Source organism: Lipotes vexillifer, unplaced genomic scaffold (assembly GCF_000442215.2).
Source record: "Lipotes vexillifer unplaced genomic scaffold, Lipotes_vexillifer_v1.1 scaffold602, whole genome shotgun sequence".
In the NCBI taxonomy this organism is placed as follows: Eukaryota; Metazoa; Chordata; class Mammalia; order Artiodactyla; family Lipotidae; genus Lipotes; species Lipotes vexillifer.
Window position 1 is genome coordinate 944,112 of NW_006790307.1, and position 18,537 is coordinate 962,648.

Genomic DNA, 18,537 nt, shown 5'->3' on the forward strand with positions numbered 1-18,537 from the left:
GTATTTCATAAATGTGGACAAATTATTAAGGACAATTATATTAATGTGAAATAATAGATGAACTACATGTGATTTGCATTTTTTGCAAGTAAATAATAGTAATATCTATTTGCTTAGCCTTATATAGCTAAAAAATGTTTCCCGTATATGAGCTTAGAAAAAGCTCTTAATGTGAGTAAATATGGGCATTCCCTATTCAGAGAATGATAGAGTCATAGAGCATGTCTGGGCCAAAGTTCCTGGGCGAGTGGGTGCCAGAATCAGGACTAAAACTCTGCCTTCTAACCAGAGACCACCTCCTCTTTATTCCCTTCTGCTTCTGTGAGCAAGAAAGCCACACAGGAACTTCATGTCGAGAGCCTGGATTAAGTGACATTTCACTTCATGGAGAAATCCTCCTAGAGGGATTTGAGAAGTTCTAGGGCTAACCTTGTTATTTTGAGACAATATGTTTTCTTCAAACCAAGGAACACCATTTGAGGACGTTTAGTAAATGAAGTTCTGGGGAAAGCCCAGTAGTAGAACAGTGGTGGTGGAGGACTTTCCCCACTTGTCATCTTCCATTTACATTTAGATAAGGCCTGGTGGAGAACTGTATAGACAGTTGCAAGGATAAATTTGAGTTGGTGTGATCTGAAACGCAGCCAGTTCATTTCTTTCTAAAAGGCAGAGGCACGTTATCTAAGACTTGTATCTTGAAATGTATGTGAGAACCTTCTAGCCCTGAGAGTTCCCATCAGGCTAGAAGGTCACAGCTCTTCTAACATGAACCGCAGCTTCGCGATCAGTATAAAAGTCTACAATTACAACCATTCTTTGGAATCCTCTCCGCCAACGAGGACATTCCTTGGCTGGCTTAGAAAAACCAGTGCAGATTTGCACTGGGAAAGGAATGCAGTCTGAAAGAATGGCCAATGATTTACAGATTAAGTCTCCTATTAACTAAGAAAGAATAAGGAGGTTTAAAAACCATTCTGCCACCCTGCCTCGAAAATGTTTACAGGAGAAGCAGTGTGAGTGACAAGGTGGGGAGGTGGCAGAAGCACTGAATGGGACACAGAATTGAATGGTGGAACCAGGGGTGACCTGGCATCGTCATCGGGATCCCTTAGGTCTTCATAGCAGTTGTGACTTTCAGAGATGATTCAGTACTTATTATCTCAATGGGTTAAAAATTATTAAAGACTTTGTGGGTTCAGGCAGAGAGGCACCATTTCCACCTTATAGATAAAGACACTGAGTTTCGGCGAGGTTAGGCGTTTTATCCAGGCAAATCCGAAGTGGATGAGCGGCCTCCTGATTTCGAGGCCTGATTTCTGATTGCCACTAGGCACCTGCCTCACCGCAGAAGGAGAAAGTCTTGACCTGTAACCTGGGGAAATGGGATTGCCCGAGTGAGGCATGAGGAGGTGGAGTTTATCTAACTGCTCCTCAGAGAAGGATGCTGAGTGGGGAAGACAATGGCTGGCAGGCCTGGTGCTAGGGGCTCTGGGAGGAAGGGGCTGGAGAGGTCCAGGAGAAACCTGGGCAGGAACTGGACTGAGACAGCGTTTGAAAGATGAACGGGGAGATGGAAGTTTGGAGACGGAAAGGAAACGGCAAGCTCCAGCAGTTGACAATTATTGCCTGTGGGACATAACTCAGAGACTTCCTGCTCGTGAAGCCAGTGCTATGCTGTCACGGCCCACTGCTCCTGGCAGGGAAGTCCATTCTCTTGGGTAGGAACTGCTTTACAATTTCAGCAGAGATGCCTAACGACTCCAACACTTGTAACTGTTAAGCAGCATGTTCGTCTCACACCAACAGGTGACATGGAGAGATGCCTTGTGCCAGGCGTGTCGGGGGCCAGGAGGGCCCAGAACCCCTGACTCGGGTGTCAGAGGAGGTGTCCGAGGCCCGCCCCGTGCTCACCTCCTGGATATTCTGCTTCGCCCGGCTGTCAGAGGGATGCATAATTGTCCCCATCACTTTCATGTTGCCACAGACAACCAGGGCTTCGTCCGGTGCATCTGTGTTTATGCCCACTCGACCATGACAAACAACAGATTCTGGAACTTGTCCTCGCTGCCATAATGCATCAATGTCATTTTCAAATTGCCCAGGGTTGGAGGCCTGGAGAAAATACATAAATATGTTACAATTAAAGTTATAGATGCAGGAATAGATGATCGCTTTATTCCTCAAAGGAAAACAGAATGTTAGCCAAGTCTTTCACTTGAGAATCACATGTTGGATGGGACACTCTGACATATCCGAATAACTGTGACCCCAGGAGGGCCAGGGAGGCTCTCCTAACTGTTCTGCCCCCACCAGCAGAAGCTCAGCGTGTCATGGTTTGCAATGTCCAGTCTCTATATGGAATTGAGAATGTGTCAGTTACAGTAGGTGGACGGTAAGGAGAAGAAGAAAACTCAAAATGAGTATTTTTTCAGGGAGAACAATAATAATGATTTAAAACCAGAATATTACATCAGAAAATATTACAAGTTTATTAAAGCTCAGATAATTTCAAAAAAACCCTTGCATTTAGCTAGCCCTTCCATAGTTTCAAAACACCTTCATGTTTATGATTTCATACACAATTGACAAGCAAGTGACAATACAAATATATTTAGTACACCTCAGCTATTCCCTAAACACAGATGATTCTGACAGAAGAACTATAACAGCTGCATTTGTTGTGTGCTAATCCACACCCCAATTCTATGAGATAGGACCATTATCTTCCTTTTACTGACGCTGAGACTCTGAAAGAATAAACAAACTGCCCAAGGCCACAAAGTTAATAAGTTCTAGAGCTGCGATTATGCTTCCTTTGACTATTAAATAATGATTCTAACTTTGAGTTTTGTGATATTGCCTAAAAACGCCCTGGCCAAATGCAGTCTTCAAAGAAAATCCAAGTGAATCTATTAGACTAGAGAAAGTTCTGGAGATTTTACTGTTAAATAAATTTTTTTGCCAAAGAATTTTCCACTGTACTGCCTTCCCTCCTCCCCATTTCCCTGTTGCCACTGAATATATTTCCACATATCTTTAAGTAGGGATCTATGAATCCACCAAAATCCTCACAACGAAATTAACTTGTTTTTTAAATTATGACCTATCCTTCTCTTACTCTCTTGGTATTATTTGAATGTTTTTACCATAGGCATGCGTTACCAATTTACAAATAATAATTAAAAGAAATCTCAAAGTTCAGATCTAAGTTTGAGTTCAGTTAAAAAACTTAGGTGTGTGCAACTTCCTGTTTCATTCCTACCTATCTGAACCCTGAGCTGCTTGCAAGACTCAACTATTGACACTGGATAGACAAAAGCAGGGAAAGAATATTAAGTAACAACGTTGAACATCATTTTGTGTGAATTCACTTGAACAAAGAGCTTTTCCGCAAGATCCCTAGAGCCTCCTTGGTTGTGAATGGCAAATTGGCTTTGACTCAAATCCTTTTATAGTGAGCAATCAACTAAATCCAAAGGTATGCCATATAAAATGTTGATGCATTTTCCTCTGCTCTGAACATAATGAGCCACTTCAAGGAAACAGAATAGGACAGTGATGGATTTTCTTTTTCTTAATGAGCTTTGGGATAATTATTATCCTGTTTGTAACCTGACGGTACTGGAATGGCAGATGTAAGTAGATTCGATTTGGGGGAACAATTACAATCATCTCACTTGGATTTCATCAAATGAAAACTCAAATCCCTAAAACGTGTTCAAATCATTTTGGAAAGGGTCACATATCTACAATGGTTTAAATATAGAGCCCTAAGGAGGAGTCCTCATCAGTAATGCGAAATGTTATTATAAAATGTGTGAACTTATTTCCCTTCTCTGGTATCCAGAATGTTAATAGGTCAAAGCAAACTGAAATGGAATCACAGAAAAACATTCTGGAGTCATGAAGTTGTGTTCAGATGTGGCCCAATAGTGGTTGATTGCTATCAAACATCAGAATGAATTAAAGTTTCTAAAATACTTTTATTATTTATCACACAGCCTCATATATTTAGGGAAGACCCGAACATTCTAGTCTATGTTGTGACACAAACTGTCTGTGTGACTTTGGGACAGTTACTTAACCTTTCTGTACCAGTTTTCTCCCCTGAAGAATAAAGATAATAGTGTCTTCTTTACCTATCTCACAGGGCTGTGGGAATTAAATGAAATCACGTATGCATGAAACTTTGTAAAAATGAGGATGCATAGTCTCAAGTTCATCCTCCACACACTGCTGTGCAGAGTAACAACCATTCAACCTACAGTCAATGAATCTGCTCTCCTCAGTAACGCATCTGCAGAGCTGCACAATTCCGAGGGAACTCTGTTCACAAAGAATACAATGTAAATGGTGCCCCCTGCAGATGCTCGGAATAGGAAACACTAGTAGTAATTTGAGGCCATTCAAGTTTGGAATGGAAAGCTGGAATTTCTTTGCTTTACCATTGTTTGGGCTTCTAAAGAGCAGTCAAAGAGCATAATAGGAAAGCTTGAGCTGAGGAAGGCCATTCATAAGAAATTCATTCTTGTACCTTGTGCAAAGACTAGTGAAAATGGGCCTAGAAATGCTATCTACCGATGCTACTCTAAGTGTGGTCCACAGGCCAGCAGTATCAGCGTCTCCAGGAAGCTTGTGAGAAATGCATATTCTCAGACATCTCCAACCTACTGAATCAAAAATTGTGGAGGTGGGACCCAGGCATCTGTGTTTTCACAAGCTCTCCAGCGTATTCTCATTCTGCATAAAGCTGAAGAAGGACTTCTTTATGTCATACACCGCTTCCACGCTACCACTGTGAAAGAGGTCATGAGTTACCCCTTCCATAGTTAGTAAATGGTTCTGTTGAATCCCAACTGCAGAGTGAAACAGACATTGCTCCACACACTGATTCCTTTGGGTAAATAAAAATTCAATTGAACTCCAGAGGAGGTGTGCGTGCGTGCGTGCGTGCGTGCGTGCGTGTGTGTGTGTGTGTGTGTAGCTCTAGTGTGTTGGGAGAGGGAAGGGAGATTTGTGGTCAGAAATGGGCAAGAGCCAGTGAAAACTGAAATGGCTCTGCTCTCCCCCCCTGCCTTGCCATCCTTGCAACTGCATTGCTTCCCTTGTCTCTCCTGGCCCTTGGTGTTTGTTTCCCACCTTCATGACCCTGCGGTTGCAGAGCAATAAAGGAGGACTTTTGGGGGACGTGCCCATTTCTATTATTCTGGAAAATAACTGGAATAATTTATTAGTGTTCAAAACTAGGAAACCCTGGCGTGTCTTTGAAAGGCAGACAAAAATATTCATCCCTCCTGCTTGCGACACTTCAAACCAGGTTAATTATGTGTTTTAGAAGAAAAGTAGAGCTGAAGGGAAGCCTAGTCATTAACAAGGAGAATCTGAAGGAATTCTGCTGGGGAATGCTCCCCAAAACAAAGACCTGGGAAATAAATCTGTTCTTTGGAGTAAATTTTAATTTCCATTAAATTGGTCAATTTACAGTATGGGACCAAAATATATTTCCAAAGCTGTTTTGATTGACAAGCTGGATGAATAATTGCTGGGTCCTGCCCACCATTCTCCAAGGAGAATTCTGACCAGCCTGGTCTCCTGAACCCCTCCTGCAGCCCTGAAATTCATCTACTCCAGCCTTCATACAATTGCCCTTATGTTAATTTCTGCTATGGGGAGAAATAACTCTTAGGTCTCAAAATGAATCTGGATCTGCTGAATGCAATGTGCAGGTCTCCGTGTAATGTGGTCAGGTCTTGTAATGTCTTAATTGTTACATTTTTCTTCCTTCATTCTAGAACTCAAACTAACAGACCCAGACCATGACCCAAGAGGGCACATCTAGCTTTTTTATAGAATGTAGACTGGTCTGCCCTCTGCTCAACCCATGATACATATACCTGTTTAGTGCTCTCTAGAATCTCAGGGGCAAGACATGTGCTCTGGGGACATTTCTAAAACTCACTGATTCACCGATAATGCCATTTCTTAAATTCAGTTTTTCTCTTGGTTGGTTTAAACATTATATGATTAAACAAATTCAAAAGTCTGCACTCCTTTTCACTCAGCGTTTTGGGGTTAGAATGAAATAATATCAATAAGATACTTCCAGTTTGAGGGGAAGATATTATTACTATCATTTTTTACCCATTGTTGTTAAGGTAACCTTTGTGTTACCCAGCACACATATAGAATAGGGTATTCCCTTTAACCAAAAATTATGGCTGGAAGAAAGCCATTGAATCTGGAATACAATCATTTTTTAAAAATAAAAATGTAGTGAATAATATGACACCAAATCTATACTAATTTATTTATTTTTTTAGTATTCATACTTAACATAAATTGCAGACACTTTCAACTTCTCAAAGTCATCATTATGAGTGAAATTATTGTGCTTTGGATACGAGAAGGTGCCCGTTAACAGACAGTGCCAGCAACAGAATGTGCAGGGGTGTGGCCCCTCTCACGATGCTGCTGTGTAGACTCACACGGCAGCCAAAGTATAGCTTTGCAGGGGCTGTCAGCAGGAAATGGGGAAACCTCAATACCAGGTAAATTATTTAAAGTATGCAGGTGACTAGCAGACTGCCTGACTTAAGCATGAATTCCACAGCTCAGAGAGGCACTTTCATGATATCCAATCTACCCTAACGCTGAAAAGAAAGGCGTTGTCTGTCTGTATTCCTTCCTGTGAGGAATCAGAAAAAGTAAGCAACCTAGGTTTCCAGACTTGACTTAAATCGGATTTGTTAGCGCAGCAAAGCAATCCCAGATTACATCAGGTAAGGCATCAAAGACCCCTCTGACCCCTTCTGAGGGAAGGGCAGGAACCTCTGCCCTTGGCTCATGACCAAAGGAGGGGACCCCCACCTGCCTTTGCCGCGAAGGAGGCTGTTTTGCCACAGCTTAGATCAGGCCCCATAAAAACACAGCCCAGGGCGTGCATGCTGGCAGGCACATAACCGGCCCTCATCGTCATTGTTTTACCTCATTTCCATCATTACTTTACTTCCATTGAAACTCTGAGATGCAGTGTCAAGAGTTCCACTAATAGATGCCTTATTTTTTATTGACTAGAAGAATTACACAGAGGGTCCTTTGTTTCAGGATAGCTCAAGGCAAGCAAGGGAAGACTCACTTCCCCAGATGGGCAGATCTTGTCCCCAGGCCAAAGTTTAACAGCCATGTAAGTGGACGTGCCCATCGTAGACCATTTTCCCTACTGGAGCGTGCATGTCCCCCTGTGCCACTTCAAAGATCCATAACAAAGCAGTCCCTCCCAGGGCTGCCAGGCCTGTGGTTACCTGTTACCTCATGCCCCTGGCATTCCCTGTGCTGGCTGGCCTGGCCCCTCACAGATGCAGCTACAGCTGCCAACAGCTTTATGTTTTTGTGGCTGCCAAGACTCCCGTCCACAGCTGTGACCAATCATTCATTCAGCAAAACGTGCTGAGCCATTACTATGTGCTGCGCAGTGGCCCAGATGTCCCTGAGGTCACCAATCACTTTGGGGCATGGAATGCCTTCCTACCTGTTTCCCTACCCTGTGGGCTTTGGGGTCAGAGGAACTGGGTTATAACCTGGGCTCCATCATTTATCAGCTTTGTGCTCATGGATGACTTTCTCTTTCTCCTAAACCTTAGCTTCTCTGGGTATAAAGAATGTAATGTAAAAATGAAACAATGTAAAATGATGTCATACAGAAATTATTTAGCCCAGTGCCTAGAACATACTGTAAAAACTTTCTCAACTGCAGCACTACTGACGTTTGGGGAGGGATAACTCTTTGTTGTGGGGACTGTCCTGTGCATCATAAGGTGTTGAGCAGCATCCCTGGCCTTTATCCACTAGATGCCAGTAGCACCCCCAGTTGTGACAAGCAAAAATGTTTGCAGACATTGCCAAATGACCCTTGGGAGACAAAAGTTCTGGTTGAGAACCACTGCGTAAAAACTAAAAAATAACAGTATCTGCTATTGCTATCATTATCTTTGTCATCACTGGCAATTGAGAAACTGCATACTTCATGCATTCCACTGAATATGCAAAGTCTACTTACAGATGAAAAAGCAGGTGGGATCCAGAAAAGTCAAAGAACTGAGCTTACCCTCACAATGATCCGTTCAGAGACGTGAGCAGACAACAGGTAGAACTGGTCTTGGTTAGCAGCATACAGTCCGACCACCAACATGAAGTATCTAGTTCAGAAATAGCAGACCAATGCCAAAACGTCAGGAAACAGAGACATAATTTGTGCAATCGAACGCCACCCAACAGTTAATCAAGAGTGAATTTACCCAGATGGGTTCGCGTATTTAAAGAGTTTCTCTGCTGCTCTAAGTTGCCCCTCCTGCGAAACCAGAGAGGAGTTGATTCACTCGCTGTTGTTCTGGGTCTGCCCTTTGCCCGGCTTGAGGGGATGTGTGAGCTGTTTTGCAGGCCCAAAGCAGCCTTCACTGAGCAGACATCCTGCTGGGGGCCTGGGTTCAGCCCATCTGCGCTGGCCTGGTGCAGACCTTACTCTACTGCATTCCTGGGCCCTCAACACAGCACTGCTGCCGTGCACTCGCACAACAAAAAGCCACCTTCCAGGTCCCCTTGTCCAGAGCCATCCAAGCCACACATCCTAGGCCATAATGGATGGTGACCCAGCAGGGCTTCCCCAGCCACACAGTCTCCTTCCGCCCTGATCTGCTCTTGGCCATGGAAACTGCACCTTTCACATCTTCTGGCCATGACTTTAGTCAAAGACCAGAACTCTCCCTTCCGATTGTTATCAAGGCAACCTTCCTCACTGTGATTTTTTTTTGCGGTACGCGGGCCTCTCACTGTTGTGGCCTCTCCCGTTGAGGAGCACAGGCTCCAGACGCGCAGGCTCAGCGGCCATGGCTCATGGCCCCAGCCGCTCCGCGGCATGTGGGATCTTCCCGGACCGGGGCACGACCCCGTGTCCCCTGCATCGGCAGGCGGACTCTCAACCACTGCGCCACCAGGGAAGCCCCTCACTGTGATTTTAATTGCTTCTTCATGTGTACCATCGATGAGACATTTTTAAGATTAGACTATTTCTTTTTGTTTTTTTATAAAGCATGATGCATTTTTTAAAAAAAACTTTATCAGAGTATAATTAATTTACAATGTTGTGTTAGTTTCAGGTGTACAGCAAAGTGAATCAGTTCTACATACACATATGTCCACTCTTTTTTAGATTCTTTCCCCATATAGGTCATTACAGCGTACTGAGTAGAGTTACCTGTGCTGTATACAGTTAGGTCCTTATTAGACCATTTCTTGAAAGTCAAAATAAAAACTATCCCTATCAGAAAAGCTTTTGCTTTAAGAACTGCATAAAAAACAAAAACACTTCACCAACTTCTGTAACACTGTAAAGTCTCTAATCCCTGGAGGGCAAGAGTTCTCCCCTTTATCTAAAGTAAGTCAGTAATAGTAGTAATTGTTATCATGATGATTAGCCATCATCTACTGGGTGCTCAAAATGTGCCATGCACTGGGCTAAGCAGTTTATCTACATTATTTCATTTAGAACCCCGAAACAACCTTATTGGGGTAAAATATGGATATTGTCCCCATTTTACAGAATAGAAAACCTCAGAGAGGTTAAGTTCCATGCTCAGGGTCACCCAGCTAGTAAATGGCAGTATGAAATATTCAAACTCAGTTCCCTCCAACTCCATAACCTATGTTCTAAAACCAGTGGTTCTTAAAGTTGCATGCATCATATCACCTGGGGGCTTGTTAAAATATCGATTGCTGGACCCCACCCGAGTTGTTGATCCCATAGGTTCTCGGTGAGGCCTGACAACTTGCATTTCTAATAAGTGTCCAGGTGATGCCATCTCTGCTAGTCCTGGGACCACATTATGAGAACCACAGGTGTAAATCATTAATGCAAATTTATTTTCTTTTCAAAAAAATGCTACAGCAGAGCTGCAGGGCTCGGGTCATTAAACTAGTGGCCAGCACACAGAATTCAAGAAATGCAGTCAATCCTCAACCCTCGGCCAGCCTTGAGACATGAACATATGGTCCCTCTAGAGGATCATGGAGAGAATCAAGACAAGATGACCGGGCGCTGGGCAGGAGAGGAGGCATTGTGGGGAGTGAGGATGGAAGAAGAAAGATGTCTAAGGGTAAATGAGATGGGTCAACAAACGGAAAGAGTCAGAGAAGGGAGGGAAGCAACTGAGGGAGGCCTGGCCTGCCGGCTGGTAGGACCAACAGGATCAGAGGGGCCGCTGGAGGGCCCTGGGCCATCAGGTAACGTAACCAGCCAGCCTGAGGCATAGACACCACGCCAGTACCTCTGGTCAGGGTTTGGCTTTCCCTTCTTTCTCATGTTATTTGCCGTGGTTTCGCTGAAGTGTAACCGGCCCAGCGTTACTTTGGTTACCAGGTCGGCCAACAGGTCAATTCTAAAACAAACAACAAAAATATCGAGAGACTGTAAGAGAACACAAAGTCTTTGATCATATCGGACTCATTCTTAGCTTCTCAGGTATGTTCAGTCCCCTGCTCTCATCACACTGTGCAGGACACTGATTTTTAGTAAAGTACCTACAGCCTGGTCAGGAATGGCTGCCAGGGAGTAATTCTTGAATAGTTAGAAACGTTCATCCAGCAGCAGCTCAAGCCTGGAGTTTCGGACTCGTAAGCATCGCACACTCCCACAGACGGGTTCTTTGACCACGACGACAGGAGAAAAGCTGTTTCACCTGTGCCACAGTTGCTAGAACACTCGCCTCCTGACTGAAGCGTTTCCTCTAGGTTCCTCACGAACTCCTTCGCATCTCCTTCACGTATTTGCCCTCTCCTGACCTGGCTGTGGAAGGCAGCGTGCTCCTAAGGAAGAGCACACACAGCCTCGCAGCGAGGGAGACCCAGATGCACCAGGCAAGAGCAGAGCCGTCTGTACTGCGGCTCCTGCTTGAGCTTCAGGCTGAGCTCCCGCTGGCCTGTCCAGGCTGTAAGACCATCTTCTTCCCCCAAACAGGATTGACTCAGGGTCAAATCATCCCAGCCAAATCAGTCGAAAAGCAAATCCCATTCATTCTATAGGGCAACCTCTTGCTTTACTGCCATATTGCTTTGGACCACCACATTGTTTTGAATAATCCCAGTCCTGTATGCTTTCTATTTTGGAACCCGTTAGGCAATCTATCAACACTGCTTTAAAAAAAAAAACAAGAAAAAATGAATTGTAAGCACAGCATGGATCCAGAACCTTGAAATCAATTCAATCAGCCTCACACTGATTTAAATGAAAAATTAAAAGAAAGATCTAATCATAATCTATCTCCAGGAACCAAAGTTGTTAGCAAGGTTGTCAGTAATAAATGATCATATAAATAATGATGACCTTAAAGTGGAGCTTTTTGTAAGACTTTTTTTGCGATTATTTCAATGGTTTTACCTACTTTTGTTGATAAGCATGTGTTCATAATATTAACATATTATTACTAATTTAGTTCCTACAGCAGAATTCATTTTAAATAAACAAAATAAATTTGGCAATAGGCCTTCTTCCCAAAACATTCACAAGGGAATTCAGAAAAGAAATTCTTACTTAACAGGATTGAAAATCTTTTTGCTTCTATCTGCTTGGGACTGTTCAATAGCAATTATTTGATTGGTGGCCTCTACCTGTGTAGAACAACAAAAAGTAATTACTTAATAATTAATTTCTTTATTAATTAAAAAGTTCATTAGTAAATAATTTTCAAATACTTAAAGTTTCCCAAGGCATCATGTTAGGCACTTTGCAGGAGGGGCAAGTCGCTGAAGGGATGTAGTGCACCTTAAAGCAGTGTGTTACTGGTGAGAAAAGAAACAAATACCTGTAGAACTAAACAAAGAAAACACAAGACAACAGAGGATTTCAGGTAAACAGGGAATATAGAGTGGACTAGTAAAACACAGGAGCAAGGCAGCTCAAAGGACACATGTACTCATTCATTCATTCATTCATTCATTTAGTCATTCATTTTATAAATACTTGTTGAGCACCTGCTGTGCAGCAGGCATTGCTCTAGGCATTACAGATAAGAAGACGAGACTAACAGAAATCCCAGCCCTTGCAGAGCTTGCATTCTAATAAGAAGAAACAACAAAAAACAATAAAATAAATAAAATATAGGAATGACATTTATTCAGTAGTTGCTACAAACTCTTGTTATTAGTGAAGAGAGTGGCAAGGGCCTGGTGAGATCTGCCCTATCATACATGGCTTGTAGGTATTTGCATAGTAACAGTCTTTCTGGAAAGCAACTGGGCCACCAACATCAAGTGTTGTTAATACCGATCATATGTTCGATGTGTAACCCTTCTTTTGGAATTTATCCTCATACAAGGATGGATGTACCTGGATGTTCACTGCAGTTTTATCAATGACAATAAAAAATTGGAAATAAACAAAATTTACAATAATACAGGAATTAATACGGTAGTATCTCGATATAATGGAAAACCATGTCATCTTTGTAAATAATATTTTATAGACTTTAATGATATTATATAATGCCGTTTTCCCAGTATAATATTATCAATATGAGATTTTAATAATAGAAAACAATGAGGAAAAATTAGGCTACCAAGTGGTGGATCCCAAATACGAATGAATTTTACTCTTCTTCATACTTTTCTATTATGTTCCATAATGTTCACAATGGACTCATATTAATTCCATAATCAGAAAAATATACTTCATTATTGTTTGTTTGTTGTTTTATTTTGGTTTGGTTTGGAGCAAGATCAGCTGATGTGTTCAGCAGTCAAGCCCCACTTTGGGAGACTCAGTGCCTGAGCCCAGGTCAGAAAAAAAATATGCAGGTAATGGATGTTCCTCACCCTAAGGAGCTGGATCTCAGGTAATAATGTAATAAGTACTCGTTGATCACTCAGAAGTCATCCTACCTGCATTCTAATCCCAGCTCTATCATTTAATATTTTGGATGAACTGTGTGACTTTACTGGGCCTGGTTTTCCCCTCTGTTAAACTGGAAAAGGGGGGGCATTGACTAGATTAGCTTGGCTTTTTTAAGTTAGAGACCTCTTTGAGATTTCAGTGAAAACTATGAACTTACTGCATGTGAAAATGCACCAGCATCAAAAATAATAAAATAATTACACTCAGCAAAAGAAGTGCAAGATTTATACACTAAAAAACTTTAAAACTGTAGTTTGAAGTGAGGTTCTGCCAGATTCTAAGCCCAGGCTTAAGAAATTGGCAGCTTTCAAGTCCTGTGCCTTGAAGCCTTTATTCTTAGAAGCCGTCCGCCATGCTGTGAGGAAGCACAAGCTGTCCCACAGAGAAATCTACATGGAGAAGAGCCAAGGCCTCCCAGCTACAGCCCCCTGTGAGCTGCTGGCTGATGGCCAGCACAGACTTGACAGACACTGAGCCATCTTGGAAACTGGATCCAGGCCCAGATGAGCTGCCCCAGCTGATGACCCCTAAGCAGAGATGAGCTGTCAGAGCCAAGCCCTGACCAAGTTACAGATGTGTGACCCAAATCAATGACTGTTATTATTTTCAGTTGCCTAGTTTGGGGATAGATTATTATGCAGCAACAGACAACTGGAACACTTAGTAAATGTTGGCTGAATTAAACTGAACTAAATAAAAGACTTACCTTAATCCCAAAAGCTTTTAAGTAGAACATTTCTACTGGCTTTGGACCCATTTGGGTTTTGACAAATTTTGGGCTTCCCCAAACTTGGATGTGGATGGTGATCTGAAAGTGGTTCTTCTTTTGGCAAACAAAAGCTTCATCTGCTGGTGAAAAATTAAATCCTTTGTCTGTAACAACTCGATAGCCTATATCAGGTCTATGAAAAGTGGAAGCAAGGAACCGGTTTTACAAATATTTTCTACACATTTTCTTTCATGAACAATATTAATTATACAAACATTTCAGGAAAATATGTTGTGGAAAGTACCTGTTGCTATATTTAATCAATTTCGTTAATTTTCACCAAGGAAATGAAAATAGTATTTCAGAGTACAGCTGGCTCTCTCCCAGCTTTTTGTGTTCACGAGGAAGAAGCACGATTCCTGCCAAATGGAAGCATTGTTTCCTCAGCCTCTGCCTTTTCCCTTTGTGCTCCCTAGACTTCTAATTTGACTCCACTGTACAACAGGAAGACGCAGGCCAGAAGTTGAGAAGTTAGTACATTAATCAGACATATGAAATATCTGGGATAGAATTCATCTCTTTCCACCTTAAAAAAAAAATCTCTAATTTCATCAGCAACACCACACTCAAACGAATGAATGAATGCGTATCACTCAGACGAATGAATGTTCAGCCTCCTGGCAGTCATATGAAAAAAGCAGACTGGTCAGAACTACCAGCAATAGCTTTAAACCAGAGTAACCAGAGCCAGTCAGACTACTGATTGAAAACATGTTTTCACTAAAGTATGGTCATTTCCTTTTCATCTTCCTGATCTGACAATAGCACTGAATACCTACTATGTTGTTTACTTCTGCAAGAAAAAAAATGGGATGATGGTGGGGTGGCTGATCAGACTCTTGCTTTGTTTTACCAAATCATTTTCAATAGCAATGCTTTGTGTATTATATGTTTATTTAAATACTTTTAAATGTTAGTAAAAATAAAACCTATTAAACATGTAACATTATCAAGTAGAGAAGAAAATATAAAAGTTGAAAACTCCTTTGGTAATTTTTTCCATATACGCTGTAGATATGGAACATGATTTTTAATGCATCAAGTTTCCTAAATGTTCCTCAGGAAGGGAGCTCCTTCCTCAGATAACACACAGAGGAGGGCAGTACTTCACTGCTTTGTTAGCTCTCGGTCACTCTGTGGATCTTTGCTTCCTGGGATCTCAATTTGGATGGCTGACGTTTAATGAACAACATAGGGTTTCTAAATTTTCCTCTAATTTCAGAGACAGAAAATATGAATGGGTCTCCTGGGAAAAGAGTGTTTGTGTTCTTTGCAAGTTAAGCACCTCACCAATGGATCAACTCACTAGGTCACTGATTACCCTCAAGAAGCTGATCAAGGGGCCCATAACCACAGTGCCTGCCAGCGGCAAAGGGAAAGACCACTGAATGAAGGATTTGATAAAGACCACATGTCTTATGCCATCTGGGAACTTCATACTGACTCAGGCTTCTAGAACTAATCTGTAATTTGCTTGTGGAAAGGCTGGATGGATTGAATTGTATACATTTTACTAGAGAGGGTAGTAAGAACTCTCTTGGTTGAGAAAAATAAAAGGAAATATCTTTCTGTGATCTTCCATGTTTCACTGTCAAAAACTCTAAGGAAAGAAGGTAAGATTTGCAGCTCATATATGAGCATTAGCCCAAAATTGAAGGACAGCTGTAAGCAGAAACTGAATCAACCCATAGAGTTGAAGAGTATTCTGAATCTTAAACACAAATCTCTGGTTATAGAAACTATTCTACCTACCTAAGAGTAGCAATTCTGTTTTTGATATCAAAAGTTAATTATAAAGGCAACTAAACTGGCCTTTTTAAAGCTCTTTTTAACACATGTTGTAAATATCATTCCCCCCAAAAAAAGATGTAATAAAATTTTAATCCCCTAACTTTATTGCTTTTAGGTTATTTAGGAAAATGATATTTTTGTAACAAGTTAGACATAATAATCTAAGAAGAGACAAGTGATTTTCTGTCTCAATGATGTGAGTAGTGAATTCAAGATGGCCTGAGTTCTAATCCAGAAGAATATTGCCTTCCTTTTTTGCTTAAGAAAAGTGAATTACGGCTAAGCCTTCAAAATAAATTTGCCTCTACACCTTTGAGTTGATAATACTTGTGTTCTCCTTTTTTTCCAGATCAGTGGAGCATAGATTGGCTGTCCAAATAAACTTAAAAAACCTACTCAAGTAAGAAGAGAGATAAATGTTACCTTGAAAACTTGATCAACTCAAATACATACAGACTAGGAAGCATTACAGGCTTCAATTAAAATACTCTGCATATGTGTGAGTTTCATACCTTGGTGCTCGTACTTAGGATAGAATATGGAAGAACCGCCAAAAAGTCATCGAATGAAGGCTGACTCAAAACCAAGATCTATGGATCCTTCCTTTCTTTTTCTATTGCACACAGTGGCAAAGATACAAGTTGTGACATTTTAATGAAACAAGTAGCAACTTGCTTCTTTTTGTCTCCTATTAACCATACCAACTCCCAAAGTCTGTTTAACTCCTTAGATTTTAGGGAAAAGATTTCTTCTGTCTAGTTCATCCAACATAAAAGTCCTCGTGATAAGTTTTGCTCTTAATGAAGCTATATTTGAGTTTGGAAAATACCCTGAAGACCCTCAAGTTTGTAGCCCAGCGTTTCTCATTTCATATTATGTTTATTAATTGAAAATCCTATTCTTTAACCATTAACACGCTTCAGTGTTTCAAGAAGGCATTTGTAATCAATGAAAATTCTAGAAGAGTTGGGTAGGTAAATTATATCCTAAGGAATAAAGAGAAGGCTTGAAGGATGTTTAAGAGCAATAATGCATAAGTCCACATTTATTTCTTGAAACTGTAACGGCATAAGAATAGGATGAAAATTGTCCAGTTTAAGGATATTTTGTATGGTTTGATTTCAGTCTCTTAATATAAAGCCACCATCAACTATGATTGCTGCAGGCTATATTGACAATAAATTGACAATACTGATTTGCAGCACAGATGTTGGGGCAGCTAACAATTTAATGTGGCCCCCCAAAACTATTCTATGGAATTTTTAACTAACTGCAGGTTAAATGTTAATGATTTGGGAAATCTCCATTTTCCAGCTTTTAGTTTAAACTGGGCATGTGATCTCAGAAAGATTCCCTCTTCCTCCATCATTTAGTGGGTAAATTATGAGTTAGAATTACAGGTCTGGATTCCTGAAGGCCAGAAACCCAACTATTTATTGTTAAAATGCAAAATATAAGGAGTAAGACACACTTTCTGACTGATGCATCCCATTTGATCAGGGGTGGCATCAAAGCTCAAATACTTGGCTTTAGTTTTGAGAGTTAGCACTGCCTTTCTCCCCTCATTCTCCAGCCAAGCACAGGGTTCCTAAGGTCACTTACAGTTTTTCATATTGACTGTTTAATAAACTATGCCAAGGAATGCTTCGGTATGGCTGCCACTTCAAAGCAGGAGAGCACTGGTCCACAGGCATCATGTTCTGTCTCTCACTGTCGTGGTCTTGCACTTCGCTGCTGTGACTCCTACTTGTCACTGCAAAGAAATCAGTGCATTAAATCTTTCCTCCGAGGCTGTTTTTCCTAGACTCACAGACAGCTGCATGGAGCTAATGCATAGGCCATGTATGAGGCAGAGGGACCGTGTGGGGAGTGACAAGTGTTGGGAGGCAGGGGGCATGTGGCTGGCCTTGTTTCCTCATCTGTAAAATGAGCAGCTTGGGGTCAGTGATTCTAAGGTGCCATGGCAAGCACTTGTCAGAAACTTTTCCCTCAGTATCTATCTACCCTATTTCTGTCATGGCATCTCCTCACTCCCATTTTGTGTGATTCAGGTGAAGTCCACTCCCAGCCCGAGGAGGGTAGGGGACGCAGGATTGATCAATCAAACTACAGCATTCACTATTTGCATCAGTAATTGCACCAGGTAGACACACGGCCTAATTCAATCCAAGCAAAGTGGACCTCAGCACGTCAGGGAAGACGGGTTCAAAGATGCTGATTCTTTTCCATGAGGTTTGAACCTATAAGTCACATCCCCAAGAGCTGCTGGCACCATTTTGGGACATGAGGGAAAAGCCTGTCTGGGAATGAAGCCAGCACAGTGGAAGGCAGAGTTGAGAATGAAGGGCACCCAGTCCTGATGGCATGATTTGAGTTCTGGGATCCACTCCTAAATCTTGGGTTACAGGAGCCAGTAAAGCCCCTCATTTTGATTTTTTGTTTGTTTTGTTTTTGCTTACGGCAGTTTGAGGGTTTTTGTTTGGTTTGGTTTGGTTTTGTCCTTTCTTTGTTTTTGTTCATTGCAACCAATACACTCTAATCTATTATAGGTCCCTTGTGGTACCAAGATTCTGTGGTCTCTACTTTTTGAACTTAGATAAGTTATTTATTCACTTAGTGTCTTAATTCCCTCAACGGCAAAATGGAAATTGAAACAGGTGTCCTGCCCATCTTGCAACATCACACAAGCAGAGAGAATATCATAATACAAGTGAAAGGACTTTCAAAGCTAATACCAAGATAAAGTAACACAGAATATCTTGTTAGAAGCTAGTATTAACTATATGAAATTGCTACTTCTGTATTCAAAAATGGTCCAGGGGGCCTCCCTGGTGGCGCAGTGGTTGGGAGTCCGCCTGCCGATGCAGGGGATACGGGTTCGTGCCCCGGTCCGGGAGGATCCCACGTGCCGCGGAGCGGCTGGGCCCGTGGGCCCGTGGGCCCGTGGGCCATGGGCGCTGAGCTTGCGCGTCCGGCAACGGGAGGGGCCACGACGGTGAGAGGCCCACATATCGCAAAAAAAAAAAAAAAAAAAAAA

The 18,537-nt window shown here is 41.8% G+C and overlaps 1 protein-coding gene across 1 annotated transcript in view; it reads right to left on the bottom strand.

Annotated features, from left to right (window-relative positions):
• Positions 1-18,537, bottom strand: part of MYRFL (myelin regulatory factor like) — a 115,875-nt gene that overhangs the window by 43,972 nt on the left and 53,366 nt on the right. Inside the window, exons 6-11 of the mRNA XM_007463578.1 lie at positions 17,103-17,253; positions 13,647-13,842; positions 11,582-11,658; positions 10,320-10,430; positions 8,105-8,195; positions 1,912-2,112 (exon numbers count right to left, since the gene is read on the bottom strand). Coding sequence (XP_007463640.1) covers positions 1,912-2,112; positions 8,105-8,195; positions 10,320-10,430; positions 11,582-11,658; positions 13,647-13,842; positions 17,103-17,253 — 827 coding nt within the window. The remainder of the gene's footprint in view (positions 1-1,911; positions 2,113-8,104; positions 8,196-10,319; positions 10,431-11,581; positions 11,659-13,646; positions 13,843-17,102; positions 17,254-18,537) is intronic.